This window comes from Megascapheus bottae, chromosome 3 (assembly GCF_031878675.1).
Source record: "Megascapheus bottae isolate mThoBot1 chromosome 3, mThoBot2.hap1, whole genome shotgun sequence".
Taxonomy (NCBI): domain Eukaryota; kingdom Metazoa; phylum Chordata; class Mammalia; order Rodentia; family Geomyidae; genus Megascapheus; species Megascapheus bottae.
Genome location: NC_143511.1, coordinates 30,245,243 through 30,261,323, shown reverse-complemented (window position 1 = coordinate 30,261,323; position 16,081 = coordinate 30,245,243). Strand labels below are relative to the sequence as shown.

The 16,081-nt window shown below is 55.8% G+C and overlaps 1 protein-coding gene and 1 long non-coding RNA gene across 2 annotated transcripts; both read left to right on the top strand.

The window, feature by feature from the left end:
• The first annotated feature begins 10,667 nt into the window (after nt 1-10,667).
• On the top strand, nt 10,668-11,449 carry LOC150065164 (uncharacterized). The gene is made up of 3 exons (XR_016534914.1): nt 10,668-10,742; nt 10,954-11,037; nt 11,370-11,449. It is a non-coding gene; the product is annotated as an uncharacterized LOC150065164 (long non-coding RNA).
• Nucleotides 11,450-11,856: 407 nt separating this feature from the next.
• On the top strand, nt 11,857-15,583 carry LOC150065163 (serine/threonine-protein kinase PAK 1-like; the record flags this gene model as incomplete). Its single annotated transcript, XM_090329318.1, has 3 exons — nt 11,857-11,970; nt 13,178-13,292; nt 14,172-15,583. Coding segments are annotated over 3 exons (1,392 nt in total), but the record flags the coding sequence as incomplete, so codon positions are not given.
• Nucleotides 15,584-16,081: the final 498 nt, after the last annotated feature.

Sequence of the window (16,081 nt, the reverse complement as noted above, 5' to 3'; positions counted from 1 at the left end):
ACAGGGAAAGTCCATGGTCTTACCAGGTAGTCACAATTGGGCTGGAACGTGCTGGTCCCACACACATACAGGAAGCTGGCATTGAGAGGTTGAAGCACCTGAATGTAGTTGAGGCAATCTGTCTGTGGGGAAATAAAAATCACCTGGCTATTTGTCCAAATTATAAAGTCTGTTCTGAGCTTCTCTCCCTGACCTCTTCATACAATGGCCTATTTTTTCCACAGACTGTGGAACAAGTAGTGTTGGACTATTTAAGGATATAATAAACTGGATATGCATAAACTGTAAGTTCACTAGTCTAATTTTATCTCTGCCATTTCCGCAGTTCATACATTCACTGGGGCTGGAGGAGGCACTCATGGTGGCACTGATAGTACTGAGACAGAAAGGGGGACAATGAGAGTGACCCGCTTCGCTGAATCTCAGTCCTATTATTTCCTTTAGTCTCTTTTCTCTTCTTTCTCTTGTCTGTTGGATGGAATTGGTGCACCTTTAAACCAGAGTCCAGTCCAGGGGACAGCCATGACTGTGTCAGATGAGTCATTAGGAGTTGTGAGGGGAGGCCGGCTAGAAGGAGAGAGCAACGTGGAATGCACAGAGTCTCCCCAAGTCACAAGTTCAATCTACTGGGTAATGGAGCTCCCACACTGGGATTCACTTTTCCGAAGTCAGGTGCTGTGGTTAGGCTAGGTCCACGGGAGGGCTCCTCAGAATTGGGCACCTATAGGCTCCAGTGAGTCTGACCCCTAGCTCCATGGCTGTCTACAGAAAGGACATAGAGGGCTCAGTTCTGTGGGTCGTGGGAGGGCTGGGGCAGGTTCTAGGACCCAGGGCATGTTCTCTGAGGCTCAGTCACCTGCATCTATCTGTGGAGCAGAGGAGCACGTGGTCAACCATCAAGTAGCATTTTCTGAACCCTTCTGCAGGACTAGAAGAGTTGGAGTTGCATTTGTTTCAGTGCATCTGATCTCCTAGCAAGTGTTCCCTGTCAAGGCAGTCCCTCAGAGATGTGTGTCACTTTCTCACTTTGGTGAGACAAGGAATCAGGAGGTTGAATCCCTGAGAGTTCTGGGAGTCTTTGGAGTGGTGAGAGTCATCCTCTCCTATCCAGGGTCACATCTGGATAGGGCAAGGCTGTGTGCTTAAGACCCCACCTTGATAGATCCCCTTCAGCCAGAGCCTCTGACCTAGCTCTATGAGGGGCCACTGGTCCAGGGCTTTGGGTCACAATGGCCAGTGGTCGGCCTGGGCAAGGCACAAAAAGGCCTGAACAGGGCACATTGCAAAGCCTGGGTCATAATCAAGGGCTCAAGGGAAGAGCTGTGCAGAGGTGACATCACAATGGCTCAGAGGACTCAGAACCCCGGGGTCCTCCCAGGAATTCACAGTCCACACAAGCCTCGGAGAGTGCACTTGTGTGGATCGTGTCCATTGCAAAGATGTTTAGTTGTTGCTGGCAAACTGGTCGAGGCTCAGGCCTGAGTGATGGGCGGAGAGGGTTCCTGGGGCGCCTGCGTCCATGCTTTGTGCGCCCTGGCCTCCGCCACCGACGCCTCTGGAGATTTTTCCGGAGGAATTCTAGGGTAACATGGGACAGACCAGGGCAGGAAACGGCTAGGACACCTTCCACCCTCATCTCCCTGTGCATCACCACTTTTCCTTCCCGCGTGTGTGGAGGGGGGGTAGGGGCGTGTGCGGGGGGGGGGTGTCCCTGTGAGTGTCCCTGTGTGTGTTCCTGTGAGTGGTCAAATGTTAGCAGTTATTTGTGTGTGTCCATGACTGTTCCTGTAGTGTTGCACATGGCACTTGAACTGTCCCTGTGTGGTTCTCCTCCAGACTGAAGGGGACTTGTCCCCAGGCACGCCCGATGCCTGCGGGTCAGAGTTCCCCGCGGCAGGCACACTGCAGGAGCAGGTGGACCACCTGGTGCTTGCCCAGCTGCTGGACAACTCCACCTTCATCCACACCTTCTTCAACAGCTACAGAAGGTGTGCAGACACCCTTCAGGTCCTGGACCTGCTGTTTACAAGGTGAGTGCCAATTCCAACAGCACAGGATTCCTGAGCTGCAGTGGAAGCCTTGGCAGTGGAGCCTGCAACGTGGGCTGCTCACACAGACTTCCTCTTTGGCACTTGCCACTGCCTGAGGAGCAAAGCAGGGAAGTCCTCGGCTACCCTGGCACAGGCACACATGCTGCACTGTCCTGTCTAGGCCTGCAGGCTCTTCTCTCGGGCTGTGTATCTCTGAGGCCTCCAACAAAGCACTGTCCCTCTTCAAGAAGGCAACCCGTTTTCTCTGCATGACCTCGTCCACCTAGATAGAGACAGAGCAGGGCTGGCTGGGGCAAGTGCCAAGGCACCTGTACTCCTAAGCTCATCACCCAGGGGCTACTGTCCTCATGCATGGCACCAATGGGAAGTAGTGCTCATGGAGGGCCAATATGCAGGCAATGTGCTTGGTGGTACAAGAAGGGCAGACATGGACTGGCTGACCTGGGCTAGCCAGTGATGCTTCAAATCCTCAACAGGCTCAGGACTTTGGAAGCCCCCATGGGCTCCTCTGGACAGACTGACATCCTCCCGCATTCCAGCGAGGATGTCATCCCTCGAAACAAGCTCTACAAGTGAGTGAGTGGGATGAGATCTCCAGCTAGGGCATGCTCCACATTGGAGAAAAATCCATGGGTGTGTGTTTGTGTGTATGTGTGTGTTACTCTCGTGCTCATCTTTATGTGTGTCTGCATGGTTGCCAGTGTGTGCTTGATTTCGAGTGTGAAGGTCTGCGCGTGCACGTGGGCGCACTCGCGCCCACTCCTCTGTGTGTGTGTGCTGGAGTTGGGGCTGTGAGTGAGACATGGACCAATCAGGAGCTCTGAACACCTATGATTATCAAGGGAGTCATGGGATCTGGGCATCCTCGGCAGCAGAGGGAAAACCCCAGGCAAGGGCTACTCATATGAGGACCACTAGAGGCTGGGTCCACAGCTGAGCCCCAGGAGAAGGCATGCTCCCCACACACCTTACTAAGCAGGTTTGCTCAGCTCACCATGAGCTCCAAAAAAGGCCAAGACACATCTTTGCTTGGTCAGCGGGCCTGACATGCTGCTAGGGGTGTGAGGGAGAGCTCAGCGCCACGCTCAACGGTGTTCTGGAAGGCAGACAGCCCTGGTGAGCATGCTAGGAAATGAGGCAGCAGAGCGCCTGAGGATGTGTGTCACACCCCTCTACATATCAGGCCGGATAGCAAGCCATCTTGGAGTCTAGCATGGAGAGAGTGGCCCAGGGGGGAGAGGAGGAAGGCACTGGAAAGAGCAGAAGGGGCAAGAACTGCTCCCAGCATTTGGTCTTGGATCCCTCCTTGGAGTTCCTCTGCCGGCCTAGCTTAGGTTGGCTGGGCAGGGGTGGCACAGCTCAAAGGTGCCCCTGTTGGGATGTGCTGCTCTCTGAAAGGGCAGCCAACATCACAGGGGTGTGAGGATGACCCCGGGAGGGGCCGGCCTTCATTCACACTCTGCTTCCCACCCATTCGCCTTCAGGGCCATCTCCTGCCTCCTGAGCACCTGGCTGGACTACCACCCGCAGGACTTCTTGGCACCATCGCAGCATGCCTGCCTGCAGCGCCTGCGCGCACACCTGAGGCTTTACATGTGTGGCTCTGACCTGGAGCGCCGGGTCTCCCACATCATTGCACAGTTGGGGATCCGGGAGCCCAGCCAGACCGAGGCTGTGGGTGCGCAGCCTGGGACTGACCCACAGCCTGGGAAGGGGTGGAGGTCGCAGGGCACCACTGGCTGGTGGAGACCCCGGAAGTAGCCATGGGCTGGGAGCAAGAGAAGCCTGAAGCCTAGCGTGGGTGCTGGCTGCTTGAGCAATAGGCTAGGTGGAAGTTCCCAGGCGGGCAAAGCTCAGGGAGGAGGGGATTGTGGCGCTTCTCCAAGAGTCCCAAGCAAGCAGGCACGGAGAAGCTCTTGTGTCGTCCTGTCCTGCAGCTCCAGCAGCAGCCCGGCTGGCTGATGATGCCATACCATCTTGGGATCTGGACTCCCGGCCACCAGGGAATGCGTGCCCCAGCCCAGTGGGAGGAGCACCAGCAGGAGCCCAAGCAGAGGCCACTTCAACCTGCAAGATGGCCTGCAGGCCTGCGGGAGCAAAACCATCCTGTCAAGAGGAAGGGCCATGTGCCGGGCCAGCTCTGCTGCCCAGTCCTGAAGGGGCAAGAGCAGCCAGTGCTCAAGTGCCTCCAGCTCCCACTTTGGCTTTGGCACCCTGTGCCAAGGGAGCTGCGCTGCCCAGTGCTGAGCTGGAGCCCTCTTGGCCCTTGGCTCCGGAGCCAACTGGGGCAGGAGAGCCAGTGCCAGGTGGGGAGATGGAGCCATGCTCCAGCTTTCCTCCTCCTCCTCCTCTGCTCAGCAGCCAGGAAGAAGAAGCAGACGCCATTGCTGAAGAAGAGCCAGTAGACCCCTTGGCTGTGCTTCCAGGTCTTGAACAAGCAGCGTTCTGTGCTAAGCTGCAGTGGCTTCTGAGCTTGGCCCTGCTGCTCTGTGCCGTGGGAGCCCCAGCTGGGCTGCTCTCGCTGCTGGGAGCACTGACTCTGCTGCTCTGTGCCAGGACAGCACTAGGCTCTTGTGTCCAACCAGAGCCACACTCCAGCAGAGCTTCGGGGGGTGGTGCTGCTGGAGCAGCTGCCTGGAGTGCTGAGCGGGAGCCAGGTGCCAGCTGGGCTCCAGGTCTCAGCCCCAGACGACTAGCCATCGGTGCAGGGCTGCTAGTGTTTCTCATGCCAGCTCTGCTGCTGTTGCTCTTCGGAGGACCCACTGCGGTGCTTTCACTTCTAGGACTACTGACTCTGTTGCTCCGTGCAGTGAGAGCCTTGGGCTCCTGGGCCACATCCGTCCCATCTGCCTCCGTGGCTGCGGAGCACGGGGCTCAGGGAGCATCAGACTGGGGTACTGACAAGGAGCTGGCTTCTACCGGGGCCCCGGTCCCCGACCCCCGAGGACCAGCCTCCAGTGCAGACCTGGAGGTCTTTGTGACCGTCAGCATCTTCTTCTACCTGCTAGGAGCACCCTGGGTCGTGCTCTTTCTTGTTGTAGCACCGACGGTGGGGCTCTGTGTTGTGAGAGCTACAGCACCTGTGGCACCAGCACAGGCCTCTGCCAGCTTGCGAGTGATGCTCAGTGCTGATGGAGCAGCCGCCTCCAGGGCTGCCACGGAGCCACCTGTCAGCTCGGCTCCACCTCTCACTTCTGGAGAAACAGCCTCCGATGAGCAGCCACATGTCATTCTGCCCTTGGCTGCTATGCTATCTCTGGCCCAGACACCGGCTCTGGCCCTCTGTGTGGGAGCAGCACTCTTTGGGGTGCTCTATCTCTGGGGAGCGCCAGCCTCCAAATCCACATCATGGAGTGCTGCCATGGAGCCAGGCTCCACCAGGGCTTTGGAGCTCAGGCCAGGGGACACAGCAGAATGCAGGGATGACGGGGAGTCGAGTTGCAGCTTGACCCCGGTGCTCCTTCTCCAGGACGCACGGGCATCCCCTGCGGAGATGGAGACGTCTCGCCTCTCGGCTGTGGTGCTCCAGGCTGAGGAGGCAGCAGTCTCCACGGCTGCCGTGGAGACACCACACACCTTGGCTCTGCCTCTGAGTGCGCAGGGCACACTGGCTCCTGGGACTGAGCCAGAGCCTCCTGCCAACGTGGTTCTGATGCCCAGGGAAGAGAGGGCAGCTGCCAGCCTTCCTCACCTGCAGGCCTATTCCACCCTGGTCGTGGTGGTGGACAAGGCTCCCTCTGCTTCTGGGGAATCTGAGCCGAAGGACACATCACTTCCTGCCCAAGAAGCTTGCCATCCTCCTAGTGCCACCAGACAGGGTGGGCGCAGCCAAGAGTTGCCTCCTGCCTTGGCTGCCCTTCCTCACCGTGTGTCAAAGCAGCTCACGGCAATGGATGTGGTGAGGGGCTGGGCTGGGCTGGAAGTAGTGGAGGCGGGCTTCCCATCCCCAATGCCACCCTGTTTCCTTGCCCCGGCACCCGTGCATTCTTGCCCCAGCTTGAGCCCTACCATATCTAGCCATTCCTCAAGTGCAATCTCTCAAGACGACATGACACCCCACTCCACTCCCAGGAACTTTGCACAATCAAGCTCGGGGGCAGAAAGTCAGGCAGCCAGGACTTTGGGTCACCCTCTTCTGTGAGGAGCCCAGAGCAGCCCCAGCACTTAGAACGCACACCCCTGACATGAAGGGCACCTGATGTGTTGCCACGCAGCCTAAGGGGCTGGCCATAGTTTGGGGTGGGTCCTATGCCAGCACTTATGCCAGAGACAGACGTGCGCTAGCTAGGACAGGGCCCAAGCAAGGTCCTGCCTGGCCAAGCATGCTTCAGGAAGGACTGAGAATATTTGGCATACCACGGCCCTCCCTCTCCCACCCTTGTATCCTGGCAGTCCCTGAGGGCTTAGGTGTGCTGGGGGATGGCACAGCACATCCAGGTACTCCCACAGGGTGGGGGGCCTGCTCCCTGTTCTGAGCTCAATCTTCTTGTGTGGGGGACAGGGATGCCGCTGTGGTTTGTGACCGAGCCTGGTGGCCCTGGCCCTCTTCCCCAGGCACTGTTGGAGAAGGCAGAGCCCAACAACTGCCGGGGCTGCATCTGGTCCCAGAGGCACAAGAAGGGCAATGAAAACTTGGCCCCCACCATCCGGGCCATAGTCACCCAATTTAACAACGTGGCGTCCTGCGTGATCACCACCTGCCTGGGCGACCACAGCATGGAAGCCCCAGACAGGGCTCGCCGAGTCGAGTTTTGGATTGAGGTGGCCGCGGTATGCTACACCATGTGCTGGCACTTGCCATTTCTCTCCCGGGCATCTGGGAATTGAGCTCAAAGCTCTCTGTGGAGCCCAGTCCCTCCCTGCCTAGCACATGCTTCCAGGGCCAGCCATCCCCAGCTCACTCACTGCCCATTCTTTGCACTGTCCTGCTCTCAGCTCCTGTGGGAGCCCAAATCCTGACTGGGTAGGCCTAGGGCCCTCTCCAAGCCCTGCCATTCCCAGCAACCCTCTCCTGTCCAGGACCAGAGGTGGCAGCAGTGCCAAGAAACACTCACACAATCTTCATCTTCAGGGTTGCCGAATCCTGAGGAACTTCTCCTCCCTCCATGCCATCATCTCTGCGCTGCAGAGTGCAGCCATCTTCCGACTCCACAACACATGGAGGCTGGTCTCCAGGTGAGCCCCTACCACAAAGGAGAAGCAGGCATCAAACTCACTGTGCTCCAGCCCCAAACAAACATTCAGGCTATGGACTTTGGATGGCGCACTCCTGGCTAACCCCAACTTAGGCAATCCTGCTCAGGCCTCTGGAAGCTCATGTCTGTCTTCCTCGAAACACACACACACACACACACACACACACACACACACCACTGTGTCCAGTAGAAGTAGAAAATGTAGCACTCTGCCAGCAAGAAGAACCTGCTCTTGCACCATGGGTCATTGGGGTTCAGCGAAATCATTTGTGGAGACGGGGGAGGCTTGATCCTCCACAAAATGGCGTCTACACACTCTCAATTCTCACCTTCTCTCTGGCCTCCCTGCAGGATTTCCCTGGTAACATTCCACAAGCTGGAAGCCATCACTTCGCATGAAAACAACTACAGCAAGAGCAGAGACCTGCTGGTGAAGGTAGGAGACTAAGAGGAGAAGGCACAGGCCAGAGGCCCGAGGGGAGGGGCTCACGCAGGAATCAGTACTGTCCTGAAAGGCTTTGTTCAACATCACTTGGGCTTCTCGTTGGAGAGGAAGGCCAAAGAGGAATGTGTGAGGCATTCATGCAGGTCAGGACATGTGGAGGCCTAGGAGGCCTCTGGGGACGGGATGTTGCTAGGAGCCCAATGGGGTCCAGGCATGCACAGGATTGTCTGTTTGGGGGACTCCCAATTACCCAGAGCTCTAGCATTAGGCTTGGGACCACATGTGCTATAAGCCCAAGGGAAAATGGCTGCCTCTCCCCAAACCATGTACCCCACTCTCCACATGCCTCCCACTGACTCCAGCCCAATGGTTTAGAGGCACTGTCCACAAGAGGACAGCTCTACCCTGCTTCCTGTGGGGCTTCTGAGGATTCAAGAGCATGGAGGACTCACTGGGCTTGGTTGCACACATCCAGACCCACTGTGTCCATCTGGAGCCACTGTGTGGCTCTCAGCTCATCTACACAGATGCTGCTCATGCTCACATCACAGCTGAGAGGTACCTAGCACATAGCTGCAGCTGTGAAGGACCTGAGAAATACTCCTGGAAAACCACCACTATCTCCCTAAGAACAGAGAGAGGACAAGTGAGGATGGCTGGTCACAACTAGCCTGGCAGTCAAATCAGAAAGATGGACCCTCCAAAATGGGAAATGGAGTTGTAGCTCAAATGGCAAAACAGTAGCCTCAAAGTGCCAGTGTCAAGGCCCACGCACAGTCGCCGAGTTCTGTAACTAGAAATGACTTGAGGAAACTAAGCCACCACCCTGTCATCTTTCATGACACTCTTGCCACTGCATCCCAGAGAACAACCCCTTCCATACAACACTCATAGAAACTGACCTGGGCCCAAGGAATCTGCTCTCCAAGCTGCACAGAGGCAGACTTTCCTACCTGGGCCTTGAGGACTGGGTCAGCAGACAAAGGAAGTTTTCCCACTTCTCTGGAAACCTACCCTATTCAGCTGAGGAAAGCCAGGACTTTGAGGTCAGCAGGAAGGAGTCTGATATTGCATATTCCCACCTCCTCATACACAGAGCAAAGCTCCCTGACTGGACTCTGATCAGAGTCTCCTGCTCAATTCTTTGGCTGAATTTCAGGGCACTCGAGAGGCCATTGCCGCTCTCACCACCTCTTCTTCCTCTTCCTCCTCCTCCTCCTCCTCCTCCTCCTCCTCCTCCTCCTCCTCCTCCTCCTCCTTCCCAGGACTTCAGTTTTCTCCTACTCCTCAGAGACACATAGCACACAGGCCACACCACCAAGACTGGGTTTGGAGTTGCCCAGAGGGGACAAGAAATGAATAGGCAGAGTTCTGAGAAGTCCCTGGTCCTTCATGTCAATCGGCACAACATCTTTGCTGGCAACCAGCAGGCAGGAGAAGCTGAGTCTCCCCACAGACATAGGGACATTCTCCAGATTAGGAAGCAGACAGAGGAAGCCACGCCCCCCAGGGAAATGCCACAGCACTCGGGGGGGGGGCAAGAACAGAGCCTAAGCTAGATTTCACCTGCCAGTTGGTAGGAGCTGGGGTACAGCCCACAAACCATGACACTCCCAAGACAAAGACAATGAAAGGGAAAATCTCGCACACGCAACAGTTCTGCTCAATTCTGGCAGGAGACCTGCAAGTTTACCACCAAGGAGAAGCGCCTCAAAGGAAGTCCCAGGTGGCTGCAAACTATGGTGAGTGACTGGGATCTGGGCCACTTTGCCTGAGAGAGAAGACATACAGCCTAACCTTCCTCTGTGCCCCTTTGACCTCAGTCCAAAGGGTACCCAGGTAGAGGGGTGATTTGCAATCTTGAACACGCTCACCTCGCTGAGCTAGCTGGCAGTGTGGAAGGGGGAACTGGACTCAGCTGAACCAGGGCTTGGCAGAGTCTGCAGGCGGGGTTGGTAGGCAGGGATGGGCCTGTAATATTTGAATTCTGCCTGTGGGGCAGGGGAGATTTTGTCGGGGGGTGGAGGGGCAGTTTGGAGTGGCAGCAATGGGGAATGTGCTCTGCACAGACCATGTCGCCAGTGCCCCCAGGACACTATGCTCTGGGAGACCCTGTGGGGCTGAGGGCTGGCTGAGAAGCCCTCGGATGGTGAAGGACTGGGCCCTGGATCTTGACCATCACACACCCAATACTACAGGTGCAGACCAAGGGCGTTGTTCCTTACTTGGGCATATTTCTAACGGACCTCATAATGCTCCACAGTGCCTATGAGGACGGCCATGATGTGAGTAGCCAGGGCCTCGCTGGGATCCTTGAGCCGCAACTTGAAGTTCTCCCAGACTCTGAGCTCTGGCATTCCTGGCAACCCAAGGCCATGCTCTGAGCTCAGTCCTCTCCCCCTCTGACCAGAGGCTTCCAGGGCCTGCCTAACCACTGAGCTGTGTGTATGCACAGAGCCCAGCTGGGACTTCAAGTCCCTCCACAGGAGATCCTGGGGCACAACTGAAGCCAGGCTTTCCTAAAACAAGCAAGCCCTGTACCCGGAAAGGTCTTTCTACCTCAACACACAGTGTCTGTCCTCAGACAGTAGTGTCAGATACCACAGCACCTGAACTCGGGTTCATTCACCCTGTTCCCCAGCCTCCGCCAAAAGTTCGTCCTACTCGTGTGTGTGCACGTGGGATGCCCAGGCTACAGGAGGCCCTGAGCCCAGGTCCAAAATGGACAGGGGCCCCTTTCAAACTGCATTCATTCCCTTCTGTCTTCTAGGAAAGAACAAGGATGATGAAATTGCTGAAGGTGAGCGGCAGCTGAACAGACAAGACAGGGAGGGTGGAGAGCACAGCTCTGCTCTGGAGGGGCCCAACCCACTGTGGCCAGCCCAAACCCCCCTAGCCCTAGCACTGCCCTTGTGCTCTCCCTCACCAGGAAGATGCAATCATCCAGCATTTGAAGGTGCTGCAACACAGTTGCAGCTACTATAACATGCAAGTGGATGCCACTTTTCTTGCCTGGTTCAGGGGCCTGGAGCGGCTCAGTGAAGAGGCCAGGTGGGTTGGCAGACACTGCTCAAGGACAAGGGCTGGCTCTGGAGTGGGTGCTGGAGAGGCTGAGGTGTGCACCTGGGTGCAGGGGAGCCAACAAACTCCTTGGAGGGACTCAGGAGGGGGGGGGGTGGCCAGCAGGCTCTCAAGTCCAGGCCAACTATGGCAGTGGCATGAACAGGGCACTTGCTGACCTCAGCACCATGCCTTGTCTTAGCTACGAGCTCTCCTGTGCACTAGAGCCCCGCAAGCAGAGTAGCAATCCCAGCCTACCCAGACACAAGCTCTCAGGCAGCAAGAAGTAAGTGCATGGGCTGTGGGGGCAGGAGCCAGCAAGATGCTGGGCAGGGACTGGGGAGCCCCAGAGGCAGACGCTGACTTGTCCTTGCTGGGCTCAGAGGCAGCAGCTCTCTGGGACTCGCTGTGCTCCCCTTGCTTGTCTCTGCATCCATCCCTCCAACCCAAAGGGGGGTGGGGGGACCTTCGGGAAATGGGGATTGGAAGGATCCTACAAGGGAGCAGCAGGCAAGCAGGGTCGTGGGGAGCAGGGTCTGGGATGGTGTGGGGGAATTCCCTCCAGCAAGCCAGTCCTTCTCTGAATCCCCTTGCCCACAGCACTCACTTCCTTTTCAGTGCCGGCTCTCACTGCTCATATCAGGACCAGGCCCAGCCTGGCCCCAGCACAGGAAGCAGCAATCGGGACACAGCTGAAGTGCCCTCACGCAGCAGTGCGCACTGCCCTGGCCAGGCCCCAACCCAACCACACGCCAGCCTCCGGGGAGAATCCTGTCCACACCAGGAACAGGCGACACCCCGCATCTCCACTCCAGTCCTACCTGGCCAACTAGAGGTACATGTAAGGAGACCTGAAAGTGCAAGCTGCTCGCCTACACAAACCCGTGTGGGCACATTCACCCACACAGACAGACACGCACGCATGCATGTACACACTGTTTGGAAGGTCCCAGACATCCTTCCAGTCTCGGGCACCCGTCGGGTTTCCACCCCTGTCCTGATGTGGTTGTTTCTGCAGATCGGGGCCTGTGCCTCCCTGCCATCTTCAGGGACTGCACGCAGGCATGTGACATGCAGCAGCCCAGCCTCTTCTTTGGCCTGCAGCACACCTGAGCCCAGCACAGCCAGCAGCCAGAGCTGGGCCTTAGGAGTGGGAAGCAGCGGCTCCCCACAGAGACTAGTTACCCAGAGGCATGGGGGAGACTCCTGTGTCATCAAGGTGAGCCTGCCTGAGCACACAGGAAATGTGCACAGAGGCATCCTGCTGAGTGGGGCACAGGGGCATTCCGCTGATGTGATGTCTCCCACAAGCCAGTGCACAGCCCTGGGCCCTTCTCCACGTCCTTACCCTTCCTTCCACAAGACAGATGACTTGGAGTGCACAGTAAGAAACCCACCATGCTATGCTGGAGGCATTGGACAGTGCCTAGGGCCCCTGCTGACAGGGAGGAGGGAGGAATGATGCTCCCTCACCAGGCAAGAATAAGAGCACACTTGGGACCCTGAGGAGTCCTGAAGCAAGAACAAGGGATAAAGCACAGGAAGTCCTTGGCTGCCTAAGGCACAGTCCACACCTGACCTTCTTCACTTTCCTGAGAGGAAGAGCTATCTAGAGCCTGGAGTCGGGAACAGGGCCTTCCCAGGCAATCTAGTCCATTTCCCTTAGACAACTGGCTGTCTCTCACACACAGGGAGGGAGCAGGGCTAGTAGGCTGCACAAAGAAATCCTGCGTGGCCAACCTACCAGAATCCACCTGGTGGCCTCACAACTAGTCAGGAGGGCAGGAGTCTGGCTGCTGACGACATGGAAACAGCACAATCTGGACTGTTTCCAAGTCAACTGGCCCAGCTTAGGAGAAGCCCCTTGCCTCTACCAAGTGCTCAAGTGAGCAGGAGTCCTGGCTCAACTCTGCTGCCTCATGCTTCCTCATCAAGAGTCCATACCACTCCACCCTGCCAGTCCTCTCCAAGCTACAATGACACGAGCCATCTTTACCAACAGTTGGGAAGCTGTGTCTTCCTTTCTGCTCAGCTCAGAGCCTCAGGAAAGGGAGACAAGGATCCAGGTTGTATCCTCTACCACTACCTCCTCCAGAGCACAGCAGGCCGGCTGGTAGGAGGAACTGGGGCCCTGGATCTGGGCCTCCTCCCTCTCTTGAGTTTCCATGAGTGTGTCTGATGAGTCCTCTTGAAATGCACACTTGATTCCTTAGCCCAGAGGCAAAAGAAATAAAGGGGTTCAGGCTGACAGGTGCTCAGATGGCACACTACTGAGGAGAGTGGGCAAGGCCCATCCTCATGGGGGAGTCCTCTGTTGTGCACTGCAAGGCTTCCAGAGGATCCTTGGACACTGACTTGAGGGAAGACACACACACACACACACACTGGACACTGCACCTGATGATTTCTCTGCTATTTGGATGCAGGTGACCAAGCAGGAGAAGCTTAGTGACGACATCCTGGAGGCCACAGGGGAACACTGGCCGCGCCAGCACAGGCCCAAAGACTTGGAGCTGGTACAGTACGCTTCTGAGGAACTGAGTGAGTCCCATGCAGACAGCCAGGAAGGGAAATGACAGGAGGGGATGCAGGTGGGGGTCATGGCTCATCCGAAGTGCTGGGGGCAGCGGCACAAGGGTGGCCTTTGGGCACGCTAAGCCCAAAGTGGGTACTGCATGCCCAGGGGTTCAGTACTGCCCCTCTTCTGCTGGATATGCCAGCCCTTGCACAGTCCTGCCATGCCCTAACTTGCCTGGAGAGGGAGCCGCCCCACAGAGATACCTCAAGTCGGAGGGCAGTGCTTACAGCTGCCAGCGGACCAGCTGGCCGCGCTGCCCTCACTATAATACACTTTTCTACATCATGCTCACATGGGAAACAGGGCTTCAGAAAAAAGAAATCACACAATGGAAAACAAGTAGCCAAATCCCTTGATCTCTCTCAGCTGACCGGGGAAGAAAGATGCCCCTCCAGACCCCCAATAGCCAGTCTTATTCCACCAAACATCAGAGCAACAATCCATCCAGTGGCAGCCAACAGAAATACACTTGCATGACAAGATTTAGTGATGTGGACAGAGAATTCATAACAGAATCAAGCCCAGGTGCAGGCCCAGAATGAACTAGAGAGATCTCAGAGATCTCTGGAAAAGTTCAAACCACCTCTGTCACTGAGATTCACATCCCATTCAGTGCAGAGTACAAAATGTCTTAGGAGGAGGACAGACACATAGCCAGGTACAGACACAGAAACACAGACACACACGCAAAAATACAGACAAGGCACATCTCAGCCTCCTGAGTAGCTAGGATTACAGCATGAGCCACCATGCCCCAGTTACTGCCTTTTACTTTGCTGCTATGGTCTTGCGTGATTTTTCCCATCTGGACTGGTCACAGTCTTCCTATTTATGCCTTTCAGCTCAAATGAATGTGAAGACTGTGTCTGAGACCCCTGCGGGGCCTCTAGTTTTAGAAGATAAACATGATGATGACGATGCCTCTTCTCCAGTGATTGCTCCACATCCAGAGCACACAACGTCTATATATACACCGACTGTGATTGAACCACTTCCTATCACTCCAACTCGGGCCGTGGCTACATCTCCCACTTCACCTACTGAGAATACCACCACTCCACCAGATCCATTGACCCGGCATATTGAGAAGCAGCAGAAGAAACCCAACATGTCTGATGAGGACATCTTAGAGAAATTACGGAGCATAGTGAGTGTGGGTGATCCTAAGAAGAAGTATACGCGCTTTGAGAAGATTGGACACGGTGCTTTGGGAACTGTGTATACCGCCATGGATGTAGCCACAGGACAGGAGGTGGCCATTAAGCAGATGAATCTGCAGCAGCATCCGGAGAAAGGGCTGATTATTAATGAGATCCTGGTCATGAGGGAAAACAAGAACCCAAATATTGCAAACTACTTGGACAATTACCTTGTAGGAGATGAGCTATGGGTTGTCATGGAATACTTGGCTGGAGGTCCCTTGTCAGATGTGGTGACAGAAATCTGTATGGATGAAGGACAGATTGCTGCTGTGTGCCGTGAGTGTCTGCAGGCCCTAGAGTTCCTACATTCGAATCAAGTCATTCACAGAGACATCAAGAGCGACAATATACTGTTGGGAATGGATGGCTCTGTCAAGTTAACCGATTTTGGATTCTGTGCACAGATAACTCCAGAACAGAGCAAAAGGAGCACCATGGTGGGAACGCCATATTGGATGGCACCCGAGGTGGTAACGCGAAAGCCCTATGGACCCGAGGTTGACATCTGGTCCCTGGGCATCGTGGCTATTGAAATGATGGAAGGAGAGCCCCCATACTTCAATGAAAACCCTCTGAGGGCCTTGTGCCTCATTGCCACCAGTGGCACTCCAAAACTTCAGAACCCAGAGAAGGTGTCGCCTATCTTCCGGGACTTTTTAAACCGCTGTCTCGAGATGGATGTGGAAAAGAGAGGCTCAGCTAAAGAGCTCCTGCAGCATCCGTTCCTCGAGGTTGCCAAGCCCCTCTCCTGCCTCATCCCATTGATTGCTGCAGCAAGGGAGGCAACCAAGAACAAGCACTGAGATGCTGCCCACCCCAGGGTCGGGGACATTCTCCCACGCCCTGAATTCTTAGTGTAAGAACGCGCCTGCATCTTGGGATTACGTCACGTAGCAACACGTGCCTGCTTGCAAACATCCTACCACCTGGCCTCTACCCCGAGCAAACATCCTACTACCCGACTCCCTACCCCAAGCAGTTCCTATACCCCACCCCCTCCTGCCTCTCCTGAAGAGGCATATAAACCCCGGTGTGAAAAATAAAATCTGCGGCTTAATCAGGACGCTTGTCTTGCTTTTATCTCTAATTAACTCTCTGAAAAAGGACAAAATGGATCTGTAGATCAGGTGCTAGTCTTGACGGCACCTGAGCCCAGCACTGCTATGGCATGCGCAAAAGCAGGTGCGGATAGGCACACGGGCAAAGGCGCGGGCTCTTCCCTCAAGTTAACTATTTCAAAAAGGCCAAAATGAATCTGTAGCTCAAGTGGTAGTCCTGAACAACAAGAAAAAAATATTCAGGGACCGAACCCAGGCTTTGTACCATACGGCACCCGCACAAAGGCCTGTGTGCAAATGTGGGTGGGTAAAGGTGCTCAGGCCAAGGTGGGACCTCTTATCTCCAATTAACTATTTGAAATAGGCCAAAATGGATCTGGAGCTAAAGTGGGACTCTGACAACAAGAACAACTAAGTCCGTAACACTCCACCATGCCAGTCCTCTCTGAGCTACAGTGGACACTAGCCATCTTTACCAACAGTTGGGATGCT